The sequence below is a fragment of the Galleria mellonella genome, unplaced genomic scaffold (genome assembly GCF_026898425.1).
Source record: "Galleria mellonella isolate WM207_F2 unplaced genomic scaffold, CSIRO_AGI_GalMel_v1 utg64, whole genome shotgun sequence".
In the NCBI taxonomy this organism is placed as follows: Eukaryota; Metazoa; Arthropoda; class Insecta; order Lepidoptera; family Pyralidae; genus Galleria; species Galleria mellonella.
In genome coordinates, this window is record NW_026442133.1 from 945750 (window position 1) to 960849 (window position 15100).

The 15100-nt window shown below is 31.4% G+C and overlaps 1 protein-coding gene across 1 annotated transcript in view; it reads right to left on the reverse strand.

Moving 5' to 3' along the window:
- Positions 1–15100, reverse strand: part of LOC113512637 (zinc finger protein 235-like) — a 107224-nt gene that overhangs the window by 29735 nt on the left and 62389 nt on the right. Inside the window, exons 2-5 of the mRNA XM_026896550.3 lie at positions 8816–8926; positions 8011–8182; positions 1419–1685; positions 29–198 (exon numbers count right to left, since the gene is read on the reverse strand). Of these exons, the coding sequence (XP_026752351.1) occupies positions 29–198; positions 1419–1685; positions 8011–8182; positions 8816–8926 (720 nt within the window). The remainder of the gene's footprint in view (positions 1–28; positions 199–1418; positions 1686–8010; positions 8183–8815; positions 8927–15100) is intronic.

Genomic DNA, 15100 nt, shown 5'->3' on the forward strand with positions numbered 1-15100 from the left:
CTTGGACGTAATGGTAAATTCCACGTACCTTTATATGCGTCATCCTATGGTAATACAGGTTCGAACTGGCTGTAAATCTTTTGCCACAGTGTTGACATTGGTGTGGTTTTTCTCCTGAGTGTATCCGTCTGTGTGTATTGAGACTGCTCGATGTGCTGAAGCCCTTATTGCAGACCATACACACGTGGGGTTTTTCACCTAAAACAAATTCATACATAATAGTTATATTTGAAAACACAATTCTTCAAACCACTTATACCCGTTTCACGTGTTTTTAATAAAATGAAGTTTTTTTTTAAATCGGTTAATTATTTTTTAAAGCTTATCTATTACAAACAAAAAATCTAATTTTTCCTGTTTATAATATTAATTTATTCGTAAATGTCGTAAGAAGCGACTAATACAACTTAATAGTCGAGGGATGAGCAGCAGTGTTCCTCTTAAAGCACCATTAAAGCCTAACTGCGGGTGCCATCACGCCTGCCAAACGTGGTAACTATTAGCAAACCTTCCTTACGTGGGAGGTCTATGTTCAGTAGTGGACAGTTAACGGTTGATATGATGATAATGATGACGATATTAATTCATATTCAGAATAACCTCTTATTTTTTATATTAAGATTTGTTTAATTACCAAGTACCTAAAAACTTAAATCAATAATAAAAGTAACAAATTACACATCTCAATAATCCGTAAAACAAGTAGCGAGAAAGTCGAATTACAAATATTATGCAACGTGTAAAAACAAATTAAAATGAGGATGCCATAAAAGTACTTGGCGTAGATATTATTGATGGACGTAGAGAAAATTGTTGCATTTTAATTAGAACTTACATAATAACTAGAGCTGTATTTAAAAAAGCTATATAATGAATGATTTCAATAAAGAAACATTAATCTTTATCTGCCTATCTAATTAAACATGTTTGTATAATCGTATTATTATTATGCATATCGTTATCATCATCCTTTTTTCATTATTTAACATTAGCTTGTTGCTAAAGTTATGTTTGACTTTCATTATTGTCAATAACAGGCCATATATATTTTTTTATATTTTTTATATTATTTTAACCAAACTCGAAATAGGCTTATATTTCTATTGTTCCATTTAGTGGCTCTTCTACCCTAGTTTTCTAAGCTTTTTCAATTTAAATTCCATTCGTGATTTCCCTTGGGGTTCATAATTATGACTTGATGAAATCAGACATTACTATTATATTGTTAACTAGCTGCATCAAGCGACTTTGAATTTTTATATATTGTGTAACGTATTATGTGTATTAAAGTAGGACATAACCTATCCGTATATTAATTTTTATTCAACTCCATTTAGCTATTTAATTGATATTAGATAACAAACTTGCAAACATCTTTATTATCTTTCAAATTTGTCATATTAGTAGGATAATTTTACCTGTATGTGTTCTCATATGTCTCTTTAGAAGTGAAGGCCTATCAAAAGCCTTTCCACATACTTCGCAAGGCAATAACGCTCTTTCGGACTTTGCTGGTCGTCTCTGAACCTTTGGTGTCATTTCTAGGAGTTCATTCGATGATCCGGCCGACGATGATGTCAGTGAATCACCTGATACTGATTTATGTTCATCTTCGGGTCCAGATGGTGGTGATATTGGTAATAAAACTCTTGACAGAAGTGATGTGGATAAATCTAATGGTGAATCTGTAAAAGAAATTTTCTAGTTAGAATTGTGTTCTATAAAAGATAAGATTGTCGTGTAAGTAGCAACTAACAGCATTATTGTATAATCAAAGAACGAAATGAATCTGGTTTTTTTTACACCTAAAATAGTAATCTATATTACAACAAAAAATAATCTTATGCGTGGAAATGTTTCGTTTATTTTAAGTCTAAGTAACAAAATACGAGTACCTACTCCTTTCCACTTTGAGTTTACTGGAAGAGTACTCTTGCAGAGTTAAGCTCGCCATTGTGCATTTGCTTTCCAATGTCATATTTTTTTAAATTTATTATTGGTGTGTACAAAAAAGTACAAAAAAGTATTTTTTTTATATTCTAAAATAATAATATTAACTGAATATTGCTTTCAGTAATAAAAGCACATTGTTGCATTCATATTAGTTGTATGTATAAGAATACTGTTATTATTATGCAAATATAAAATGAGTCATGTTAAGAAAGCATATCCTCTTTCTCTCTCTTTATCTAAAGATCAAGGATTAGATAAATAGTATAAAGTTTGCAAGATATGACTATGTATATTAAATTAATACTAAACTCGTATATAGTGTAATGATATTATATTGCAATAAAAGAAAAAATAGGAGAAACAGAAAAGAAAACGATTAATAACATCATTGTAATTATAGAAAATTTACAATTAATCTCGCATATAGAAAACTAGCGTAGAAAATGACATTCCGTATATAGCAGACCTACTCGTTACAGATATATACATACTTTCAATGTAGGACCTTTATCGATCTTAATTCTTTTAACAGGTTATGATAAAAAACAACCTTATTTTGGCCACAACAAAATATCAGTATTTTGTTCTTTTGAGGGCAAAGTAATAAACTAAGTAGTGACCATTTTGTTTCACTATGGCACACGCACAAAAAGAAAAATTGTAGCTTCATTTACGTATTTTGTTTTTTTTTTTTGTTTCATAAGATTATTATTGCATGATTAACGTTTTTGTTCGATAACAGAAAAATCTTTAAACAAACAATCAAAAACGTTGAAATATGTTAAATTATTTTGAATATTGACAAATAATTTAAAAGTTGTCACACGTCAATCAAGTATATTTAGAGCAGTCATTCAGTTTCATGATCATTGAAATTGTATAGTTGATTTTATTGTGTTATTTTAATTATATTGTGCAATAAAAATCCGATAAATTAAAATAGACAATATTCATAAGACCATATTTATACTACACTACTTATATTCAAGCTTTATGGTTATTAACAGCTAGAGATAATAACTATGAACTTATTTATCCAGATCAAATTATTGACATTAAAATCTAGATGCAATCAAGCTAAATTTAATGGTCCGATATTTTACAGCCGTAAATTTTGTTATGGAATTCTAGACAGTTCACGTTTATTATAACCCGTCTAAGAATTTCCATCTTAATTAATATTTCTCTGTCGGTCTTTATCGGGATCGTATGTACTTTACCGAGATTTTGCAAAATCCCTACAATGTTCTTAATTATTAGATTTACTATAAATCTTGTTAAACGCTGTCACAAGATGTCGAGGATTAATTAGTTTCTGCATGTTTCTATCCTAGAACCTCGTTTAAGTACTTCTGTGCTCTAAGGATGTTTATAGTATATTTTCTAGATCTTCGGATAGGTAATTCTAGATAAGACGCGGCGACTGGACAGATGGTTGGACGATAGTATCTTTCGCTAGTTGCCTGTCTGCGCTTCGTTTTGCCTACTCTATTTGTTATAGTCCAGGCGAATGATTTGTTACTTATACTATTTTTGTTATAATTAAATTCAGTATATGCACATATGGAGTGATTTAAATTGATTTCTGGTCGAGATTTTATTTTAAGATTAAAGTGATTTCAAATTGGTAGATATTGTTAATATTATAAAATAATTCGAATTTAGGTCACTAAAAAGGTCTACACAATGAAATCAAACAAAAGGAATTGTTAAATAAAGTGAACTAAAGGTGAGGTAAATTAAACATATATTTAAATGTTTTTTATTAATTACTTCAATATCTATACTAATAATATAATCTATACTATAGTAATTATTATTTATTAATTAATAATGTTTATATTAACTATAATTTTACAGTCCTACATAGTATATACTGTGATATTATACCGGATATCAGATCTGATAACTATATCATATACGTGATAATTTCAAATCATAACAAAAATAAGTAATAACTATTAACGACGTAATATTAAATCGTTACGGTATTTGAATGTTATATTTTAACCGACTTTAAAAAGAAAGAGGTTCTCAATTCGGTAGTATTTTTTGTTAGGTGTATGTTTGTTTATAATGTTATAAACTATAGGCTTAATCCTTCTTTTTAATAAGAATACACATTTTTTTGTGATACCTGACAAATTTTGCAAATCTTTTTAATTTTATAATTATATTTTCTTAATCGTGTATAAGCATTCTAAAATATTTTCTAACAAGACTATATTTTTGTTGCTATTAGAGATTAGATAGATTGTTTGCATACAGAAATTTTTGAAATACATTGGAAAACCGTAAAACCTGTGTAAATATTACAAGTATCCTCATCAAGGGGGAGAGAGATTGTTAGTAATGCGGACTACCAGTCCCACTGCTAACAATATACTCTATCAGGTCGACCTCCACGTGGTCCCTCCTGGAAACCATCATACTGAACTCCAGATGTATTCATACCGATGGGCTAACTGGCCTGCTTAATCCTTACTTAGCATCCCTCACTGGTGCCCCGTCAGCGTATACCGTTAGCGCAGGTGGGGTTACCATTCCATTATCATCCATTAAAAAAAGTATCCTCATCATACAAAGACGAAAGTATATTTGAGTTTATTTGACTGGTTGCTTTTCAAAAGGCTAGCTCTGTTAGCTTAATAATCTGCTATATCAACGAGAGTTAGCAGTAATTTTTTTTATGAAGATGGAATAGAAACTTCGCCATCATCATCGTATTAGCCATTAATTGTCCACTGCTGAACATAAGCCTTCCTTATAAGGGGGTTTTGGCCAGTAGGTGTAGGCTTAGTAGGCGTATTGGCAACCGCAGTTTCACTTGGATGATATTTCAAGAGGGACATTACAATCCATCCTTCAACCCCTTAGTTACTTTAGTCACCTCTTACAATGTCCACGTGAAAGGAAGAGGTGGCTCATTCTATGCCGAGACCAAACGGCGAATGCGTGGACAGCAACTTCGTGAACGCTGTTGACGACTAAAAGTCCCTTAACCACTCCCCACCTATTGTTAATTATCATAAAGGCTTCTGTACCATTATCATTATTTTTTCCATGACCGCTGTTTACACTAGCGAGTCCTTCATCTCACTGAATGAACGCGGCGTCTACAAAAAGTTTCGCGATATATATTTATACGCATCCGCTGACAGTTGCGTTTGGCTTATCGATATAGTCCGTTGCGATCGAATCGGCGGTCGTCCGCAAACGGAGCCGCTTTCCTTATCGGCCCGTGTGTAACTCAGCTCGCCGGTAAAGCTGCGTGCACAGTTGCCCTATCTAATACAGATTATCGAGAACTTATGTATGGTTTATATTGATGATGATCATAATAACGCAGATGTTAATTTTATAGAATTTATGTTTCGATCGATATTGTAAATTAAATTTAAAATTATATTATATATTTTTTTTTATTTCAGCCATTAACTCTCTACTGCCAGTATTTTGTCAGTATTTGCCACGTTTGGCAGGTAGGTTGGCAACCGCAGTAAGGCTTTTACAGATGTTTTAAGAGAGTCGCAGCTGTTCATCCATTTTTTTCATGCATTTTCGGCATTTCTTAATGTATTCACGTATGATGTTCAACATAGGTCTCCCCTATAGACCGACGTATGGAATGATACTGAACTACTTGCACTCATTATTATCATGGTAAGGCGCATAAAAATATTTTGTTTACACACTGGTTACCCCATGGAGTTAAATTAAAGATACAAGTATTGTATTATAAAAAAAGTAGACAGATGCATACTGGCCATTTATATTACAGTATGCAGATATAAGAAACTACATTGTTGCATCGATTGAATCGAAAACTCCGCTTCAATTTAGATACAAATCTTATTTACCGTTTTAAAATGGTATTTTTAATTAACATTTAATGCTACGGTAACTCGAATACTTCATGCGTGCATCAAATAGAATAAATAAGATAATATACTTCAAACTAAACATGAAAATAAAAGATTTTTCTGAAGAAATAATGTGTGGAGTTTCTTGCGAGTTCTTTCTAGCAGATAACAACATTCTGATCCCAGCAGTAGAATCATAAAATGTTACAATTAAAAAGAGTTTTTAAACAAGTCAGAATAAAGATGATTTTGAATTTGAAACAATTTTAGAAAGTCTGTAGTAACGGTTCATAGTCAGTATTAATAATAAAGAATATTTGAATTTAGAATTTTAATGACAATTTAATTATCATTATAATTCGGAATTTAAATTTCATATTATTTTTTAAATCTTACACATTTTTATTTATTAGAAATATATATGGTATATTGAACGCGACTTTAGCGCTATTTAAAAAAAGCGATCAAAAAGACAGACTACCGAACCGACGCCCGCGCAAGTAGGAATCTCCTTTGTGGTGCCGACATCCTAAACAGGGAGGCTGCATGTTAAGGACAACACAGGATATATGGAAATACAGTTGTCATCATAATTTTTAGTAATATTATATAAATGTAAAAGTCTCTTTATTTATTTATATTTATTTACGAATAGTTTTGCACCAGTTTCTTTAACCTTTTGGGATATACTTTTTCTTGATGATTGAGAAAACATAATTTTTTATACCTGTCAGTCGGAGTATCCCTTACACACGTATAAAGTCGTTTGTAAATACTAGTTTCAATAGATATTAATTAACACCATTATATAGAATATTATGCATTCCTGAAGACTATGGTGTTGTGCCTTTGCACTTCAAATACAACTGTGCTCATACAGTATGATTATGTTTTAGTTTGAGGAAACACGAGTGGGACAGAGGTGCCCATGAAGGTGAGTTTTGTATAAAGTCTCCTTTTAATGTACCAAGATACGTAGAAATAGAATCATCATATCATCATTATTCCAACCTTTAACTATCCACTGCTAAACATAAGCCTTCTAGCCAGTAGTTGTTATGCTTGGCAAGTGGGTTGGCAAACTGCTGCTGCCCATATTTTACACTCCTTTAGTCGCTTCTTAGGACACCCACTGGAAAGGAAGGGGTGGCCTATTCTATGCCGGGACCACACGGCCAAGTAATAGAATGTTCTTATTAAATTATTAAGGTGGTAAAATCAAATTTCAACTATATTTTTTTATGATATGGCGAAAATTGTCCTAAATAATAATAATTTATGGTCGTCCGATTAATCTGCCAGTAATTGAGAAATCGTAAAAATTAGAAGCAATTTGCAGCGAATGACACCGTCTTTAAAACTATAAGAGTTCTTTATAGATATTAGATATAGGACTAAATCGTCTAATAATACCATAAAACGACTATAAACAGGTAAAGTCCATTAATATAGGAATTTCATACCGCAATATCTAATAACTGGTATAAAATATGAGGCTAATGTTAATAAAAAACATTTTACACTTTAATCTCTGCATATTCTCTTTATTTTATAGGTTATATAAAAAATATAATTTTTATCATTATAATTAATAATCTGAAAATTATTACCAACTATTTTGATGTCGTCTTTTCATTTATTATTGTATTTTCTATTCGCTAATAATAAAAAAAAGTATAAAATAAATATATAAGTAAATATAAAATAAGTTATGCAAAATAATTTTAAATGAAGAATGTAAGGTTTTTCATTTACATTTTTTTTTTAACTAAAATTGTTTCAACGTATTTTTATAACAAATAAAAGTATAGATACATTGCTTACATAATTAATAAAGAATATAAATATGAAAAAATAAAACGTCTAAATAAATAAATGAATGAATGAATGAGTATACTTTATTTGCATTATATAATATAAGAAAAAAATAATACAATTAATAAATATAACGAAAATGATATTAATATTTTAATAATATTTTTTTTAATTGTGCTAAAAGTTCTACCGTTTTATTTTACTACAGGCCATTTTCTTATTTCTTTTTCTTATTATTTAATTAGTAATTTAATATGATAGTACAATTGCAATAAGACATTCTAATTCCTTTTCTCATCAGATTGTAAACAATTTCCTTTAGGCACATAAAACTGTTTCTTATTCTGTAAATGTTTAAAGATTAAAATTAAATACTTACCTTCTAATATAGAATCCATTGTTTGTCTATAAAGGTTGTTCCTCATTCTCACGAAGAACATCTCCTCAGGTCTCTCCGGAAGGTAGTAGACCACCAGTTCGGTGTGTGCTGATACCGGTTTAACTGCTTCATAAACAGGCTCCCCTTTGACTTTGGTGCACACCAAATTGACCTACATGAAGAAAAAAATAGAGAACGGTTATTCTACTATAACTGAATGCATTTTAATTAAATTTGTTGTATAGTTAGTTTATATAATAATATACTGTGTATAAGTTACTGTAAAAGCCCGTGCGTTGGTAAATCTTAGATTTCACCAGTGAATTTTAGAATTTACCAACATATTGTTGGTAAATATAAGGATTTTATAAAAAAAAAAAGATAAATTTTCGGACACTTACCAAAACAACCTCTTTGACGAATACGAGCATGAATAGTAAGTACACATGTACTAAATCTAAATAGCTTTGTAACTAGTCTAGACTTTATGACTAGTAAAATAAGACTAATAATAGGAAAAAAATAGTATTTTGAAAACAGCTCTCACGTATTAATGATTTATTCGCTAGCTATGCACCTATTTTCATGATTCCATTTGCAATTGACAATATTTACTTCGGTCTTGATCTCATACTAAATTATATGCTCATTTTATACTTTTACTAAATTAATTGTAGATATGTGGAGTGGTGTGAATTAATTATGAAATAATTTTTATAATATATTATAAATTATGTAATTTTTTAACTGTACTATTCCTGGTCTTTATTTTTAACTGACTTTATTATATATTTTAAGAACTCACTTGAGGTCCATAGTTTTCTGAGACTCGAAGGAACCGAATCCAGTTGCAGTGCCGTACTTGCACTCCGCCTGAGGTACAGACTTCGTCGAAGAGGCCGAACCGATGACGTATCTGTTGACAAAAAAAAATATATTAAAAATACAAATGTAAAAATCTGGCAATAAGAAATAATTGAAAAAGTTCACAGTGAATTAATAATGGCATAGAATCTTTGTGGTTTTAGAGCAAAATACAAAAAGAATACAAGGGTATATTGGATTCTTCAGGGTCGGCAACGCGTACTTAACACCCCTAGTGTTGCAGGCGCTCATAGGCTGCAGTGATCGTTTACAATCAGACTGACTGGGGGGAAAGGGATTGTTAGCAATGGAGACTGAGAATCCCATTGCTAGCAATATACCCAACCAGGTCGAACTCCTCGCGGTTCTCCCTGGAAACTAGCATCGTTAATTCCTGATGAATTCATCATGATGGACTAACTGGCCTGTTTCCATTCTCATCTATCACCCTTCACTGGTGCTCCGCCACCGTATCCCGTTAGCGCAGGCGGAGTTACCATACCATTTTTACCCATAAAAAAAATCAGACTGACTGTATGCGTGTTTGTCGCCTTTATGGTATAAAAAGAAACAATATATAATCAATAATTTTCATCTCAAGTGTAGACAAAAATAACACTTTTTTTATGCCACTGAGGTGGCAAACAAGCTTACGGCCTGTCAGATGGTAAGCGGTTACCGTAGTCTATGAATGCCTGCAATACCATGGACATTACGCGCGCATTGCCGATCCTGAAGAACCCCAACTCTTTAATAATAACTTCATCAGAGGAAGACTTTGTACCAGTATAAAGGTTGTTTGTTTTTGTGGTATTTTGCCATGTAGCAGTTGTGCTTGCATGGTTGTTTCGGTTTGAAGAGTAGGGCAGGACACTGTAATTTTATGGTACGGAGATATAAATTCTTAGTCCTCGGGAATGGCAATCTATGACTACTCTTAGTATGATATATGATATGGGGGATATCATGGGTGAAACAGTATACTCTGTTATGTTCATAGTACTTTTTGTATCTATAGGCAATGGTTACCACACTCCATCAGGTGAGCCATCAGCATGTTTGTCGCTCCAAGATACATAAAAAAAACTATGTATAAAAATATCCAGTATGATGACAGTAGATTAATAATTATGAACATAGCAATGAAATTACGGAGTACAGATGCACAAAGGCATAATTCTTTACCTTTCAGAAATAACATCGCATAAGGAAACCATGGAAGCATAGGGCATATTTTAGGGGAGACAAGTGTGCTGTGGCCACCCCAAAATTTACTAATACGTACCTCAGAACCTAAGCAAAACTTTTAGTAATGCGTAAAGACATATATAAGAGTACATACATATAAAACTTTTATGGGAAATTGGGCTTTGAATCAATAAAACAAGCTCTCCAATATTATTTTATATTGGTGTTCTCTACTGTGCTACTAGGAAGTCAATGCAAGTCAGCTCTCTAGCGCATAGAAGTATCGTTCGAAAAAGAGTGGGGCGGTGACGTAGCAAAGTGAAAGTTAAATACATGAGTCATTCAATATCAGTCTTTAGTCAAATGAGAGATTAATTTTTGCACATCAATTTAAATAATATCAACACGCCCCCTCAAAAATTAATCTTTACTTACATTCATTATCATTAACCTTAAACAATCATATACAATCACAATTATATAATATAAACAGATCACATGTGACTTCCTAGTAATTGCTGGGAAAAATACAAAACATGGTCCAACATTTGTTGCTTTGGATTAGGGAAACCCAGAAAAACCTAATCAGACCATTAATATCTTAATAAACAAATTACAATTTATTGTTTATACATTTTACAATAATTATATAATAAATTACTCTAAGCCTATTTTGGTTCTCATTTGCTGAAAACTGATCGCTGGCAACGGCTTAGTTAGAACATCAGCTAGTTGTTGACCTGTGGGAATGTAATTTAATTTAATTACATTTTTCTCAATCTGCTCTCTGGAAAAATGATATTTAATGTCAATATGTTTTGACCGTTTATGGTTGGTTGGATTATTTGCAATACTAATGCAACCATTATTATCTTCATAAATAATAATAGGATTTGTGATATTTATATTTATGCTTATTGCCAGAGACTTAAGCCACAATGCTTCTCTAACAGCTTCATACAATGCCATGTATTCAGCCTCAGTAGACGAGGCTGCCACTGACATTTGTCTCTTTGTACTCCAGGTTATTGTACACTGCTCAAATAATTTAAATAAATAACCTGTAGTACTTTTCCTATTACTACTATCACTACCTCCCCAATCAGAGTCCACATACCCACACAAAATATTATCATAGTTGCACCTTTTATAAGTTAACTTTAAATCAATTGTCCCTTTCAAATACCTAAGTACTCTCTTTAGACATAACCACAGCTCTTTATTATTTTTATTTGTATACCTACTCAATATATTGATACTCGTACTTAAATCTGGACGAGTACATAACATGATATACATCAAACAACCTATAACGTTTCTACAAGGTGCATTATATTTATTTTCACAGTTTAATGCCTCATAATTTAACTTATTTTCCAAAGGTGTACTGACAGGCTTACAATCCTGCATATTAAATTTATTTAAAACTGTGTTAATATATGCACTTTGATCTAACGTTATTTGACCATTGTGCCTAATTATTCTGATGCCTAAAAATAAATTAATTTCATTCAAGTCAGACATTTTAAATTTACTCATTAAATATCTTTTAAATTCATTCATCATTTGAATATCAGAGCACGCTATGACTAGATCATCAACATAAAGCACCACATAAATATTTTTATTAACATTTCCTTTATCTAATACATAAATACACCGGTCGACTGATGAATTTTGAAAACCTTTTTCTTTAAGTGATTGCTCAAATACTTCAAACCAGCACCTAGCTGCCTGTTTGAGTCCGTACAATGATTTATTTAATTTACAAACGTAATTTTTGTTACAGTTTATACCGTCAGGAATTTCCATATATATTTCTTCCTTTAATTTACCATTTAAAAACGCGGTTTTAACGTCCATATGATGAACTAACAAATTAAATTGATTCGCAAAACTAATTATAAATCTAAAACTAGCAATTCTAGCAACAGGTGCAAAGGTTTCATTATAATCAGTCATATACTGTTGACTGAAACCTCTGGCAACAAGACGCGCCTTATACCTTAAAGGTTTTCCAAATTCATCATTTTTAATTGTAAAAATCCATTTACAATCTATGATATTTTTATTACAAGGCCTAGGAACTAAAGTCCATGTATTATTTGTTTTAAGAGAATTTAATTCATCTTTAATCGCGACTTCCCATTTAAGCCTATCACCACGAGTTTTAATTTCATTAAATGACTTCGGTACCTCGCAAACTATCGATTGCGCACACATTAAATAATCATTGTTGTCGTCATTTTCATTATAGGATACAGGGGTACGATTTTTAAGCCTATCACTCCTCCTAATCTAAGGTACGTATGGTACATTAATTACCTCATCACTAATTATGCGAATTTTATTAGAATTATGCTCATCAGATTTCAACACATCTGATTTAGGACTGTCAGAGTGATGATCCCTCAACGACACTGATTTAGACTGTATGTCACTTATATCAGTTTTGTCACGGGAATTTTCACCATTCCCTTCAGACTTTATAATAGGTCTGGAATTAATAAAATTGGTCTCATCCACAATGACATCCCGTACAGTAACATACTTTTCGCATTTTGTATCCCAAACTTTATAACCGTTTGGTTCATAACCCACCAGTATACCTTTCCATGATTTGTCATCAAATTTAGTTTTACTGGTTTTACTATGTACATAAACTGTAGAGCCGAAAACCTTTAAGTATTTTATTTGAGGTTTTTTATTATGCCACATCTCGAATGGAGTTTGAGTTTTCTTTAACGATCTAGTAGGTGTCAAATTAATTAAATAGACGGCAGTCAACACTGCATCACCCCAGAAAACTTTATCTAATTTAGCGCCATTTAACAAACAACGGGCTTTCTCAGTAATAGTTCTAACCATACGTTCCGATACTCCATTTTGTTGAGGAGTTCTTGGAACTGTTAAATGAAAAGTAATGCCTTTTTCAACACAATAGTTTTTCATGTCGGTAGATAAATATTCTCTACCGTTATCAATATATAAATTAACTATTTTTAAATTAAATTTTGCCTCACACTTAGCAACATAATCTTTGAAAACAGTGAACACATCCGATTTATATGTTATTACATAGGTAACACAGTAATGAGTATACTGATCAATAAACAAAACAAAATAGTTTTTGCTGTCTATAGTTGGAGGAGTGATTGGGCCACACACATCTGAATGAACGACAAATAAAGGTCGCTGTATATGACTTTTGTCCTTACTATGATTAAATGGTAGTCGAGTATGTTTCCCATTTATGCAAGCTTCACATAAATTATTGTTAGGTATTATCGATTCAATTTCTTTTATGCCTTCAACCATATTATTATCTTTTAATTCCATAAATTTATTTTTACTCATATGACCTAACCGTTGGTGCCATAATTTATAATTATTATTTTGTGCATTGCATATTTGAGAAACAAAATTATTTACTTTTGCAGGTATTATAAAATCTAAGGCAATTAAATTATTTAAAAACCTACCTTTCATTAGAGTCTTACCATCCTTATATATTTGGGTACCATCATTATCGAAAATAATTGTCAACCCGGCTTGTTGCATTTTTGAAACAGATAGTAAATTGTATGGAACTTCACGACAATAGAGTACATCTTCTAAAATGCCTGAAATACTCATATTACTGGTAACCTGCATAGTACCTTTCTTCGTAGCTGAAATAAATTCACCATTTTTAGCAATCGAAATTTTATGAGGTGGACATAAATATGTAAAATTAACAAAAAGATCATCCCTGTTAATAATATGGTCCGATGCACTAGAATCCAATAGAAATGTGATTTTGTTATTTTCTTCATAATTATTATAATCGGCGGTCATAAAAGCAAAACTAGAAAAACTTGATGAGGGTACTTGATTTAATTCTACCGCCTGAATTGTTCTAGTTCTTTTTACATCCGATGTTTTCTCTTGATTCATCCTTTTAAAATAATAACAATCCTTTTTTACATGTCCTTTGCGTCCACAATGAAAACACTTTATGAATTGAAACTTATTATTCCTTTGTATTTTATGTTTGTATAATGATTTTGTATTCTCAATTTTCCGTTTTTTATTATATTCCGATTTATTCTCAATTTGTAGCACTTTAACACTTGTATCGCAACTTTCATTTTTCAATTTTACTTCATGCTCTAAAAGTCTTGTTTTCACGAATGCCAAAGTTAAATTATCCTCCGACAATGTCTCAATAGCAGTTATAACACCATCATATGATGCGGGTAGTGTAAGCAACAAATGTGCTATTCTATCAGTTTCTTCTAATTTAGCGCCTGCTGCTAACAACTCCGTAATGAGATCATCAAATACAGCAAAATGTTTAATTAATGTCATATCACCTTGTAGCTTTAATCCCAATAATTTTTTTCTTAAGGCTAATTGCGTAGCAATACTTTTGCGTTCATAAAGTGAATCTAAACTATTTAAAATTTCCTTAGCCGTCGTATCTTCTTTTGCAAAACAGAGATAGGAATCACATAAATATTCAACAATTATACTTTTCGCAATTCGATTATTTTTCTCCCACTCGCTGCATCGATATTCCGGTTCGTCGTCAATAACTTTTATTACATCCATTTCACTTAATAAAGCACGAATTCTGAATTTCCATATACTGTACTTCTCCCCATTAAAAGGTTTGATATTTCGTTTCATCTTCAAATTTTCCATTATAAACGATATGAATAAAAGTAACTTTTTGATAATAGACTGAGGGTACTTTTATACGATTTTTTTTTTTAAACTTACTTTTAATTTAATACATATTATTTTAATATCAAAATAATTTAAAGACGTTAACTGGGCCCATAACCTATGGGAAATTGGGCTTTGAATCAATAAAACAAGCTCTCCAATATTATTTTATATTGGTGTTCTCTACTGTGCTACTAGGAAGTCAATGCAAGTCAGCTCTCTAGCGCATAGAAGTATCGTTCGAAAAAGAGTGGGGCGGTGACGTAGCAAAGTGAAAGTTAAATACATGAGTCATTCAATATCAGTCTTTAGTCAAATGAGAGATTAA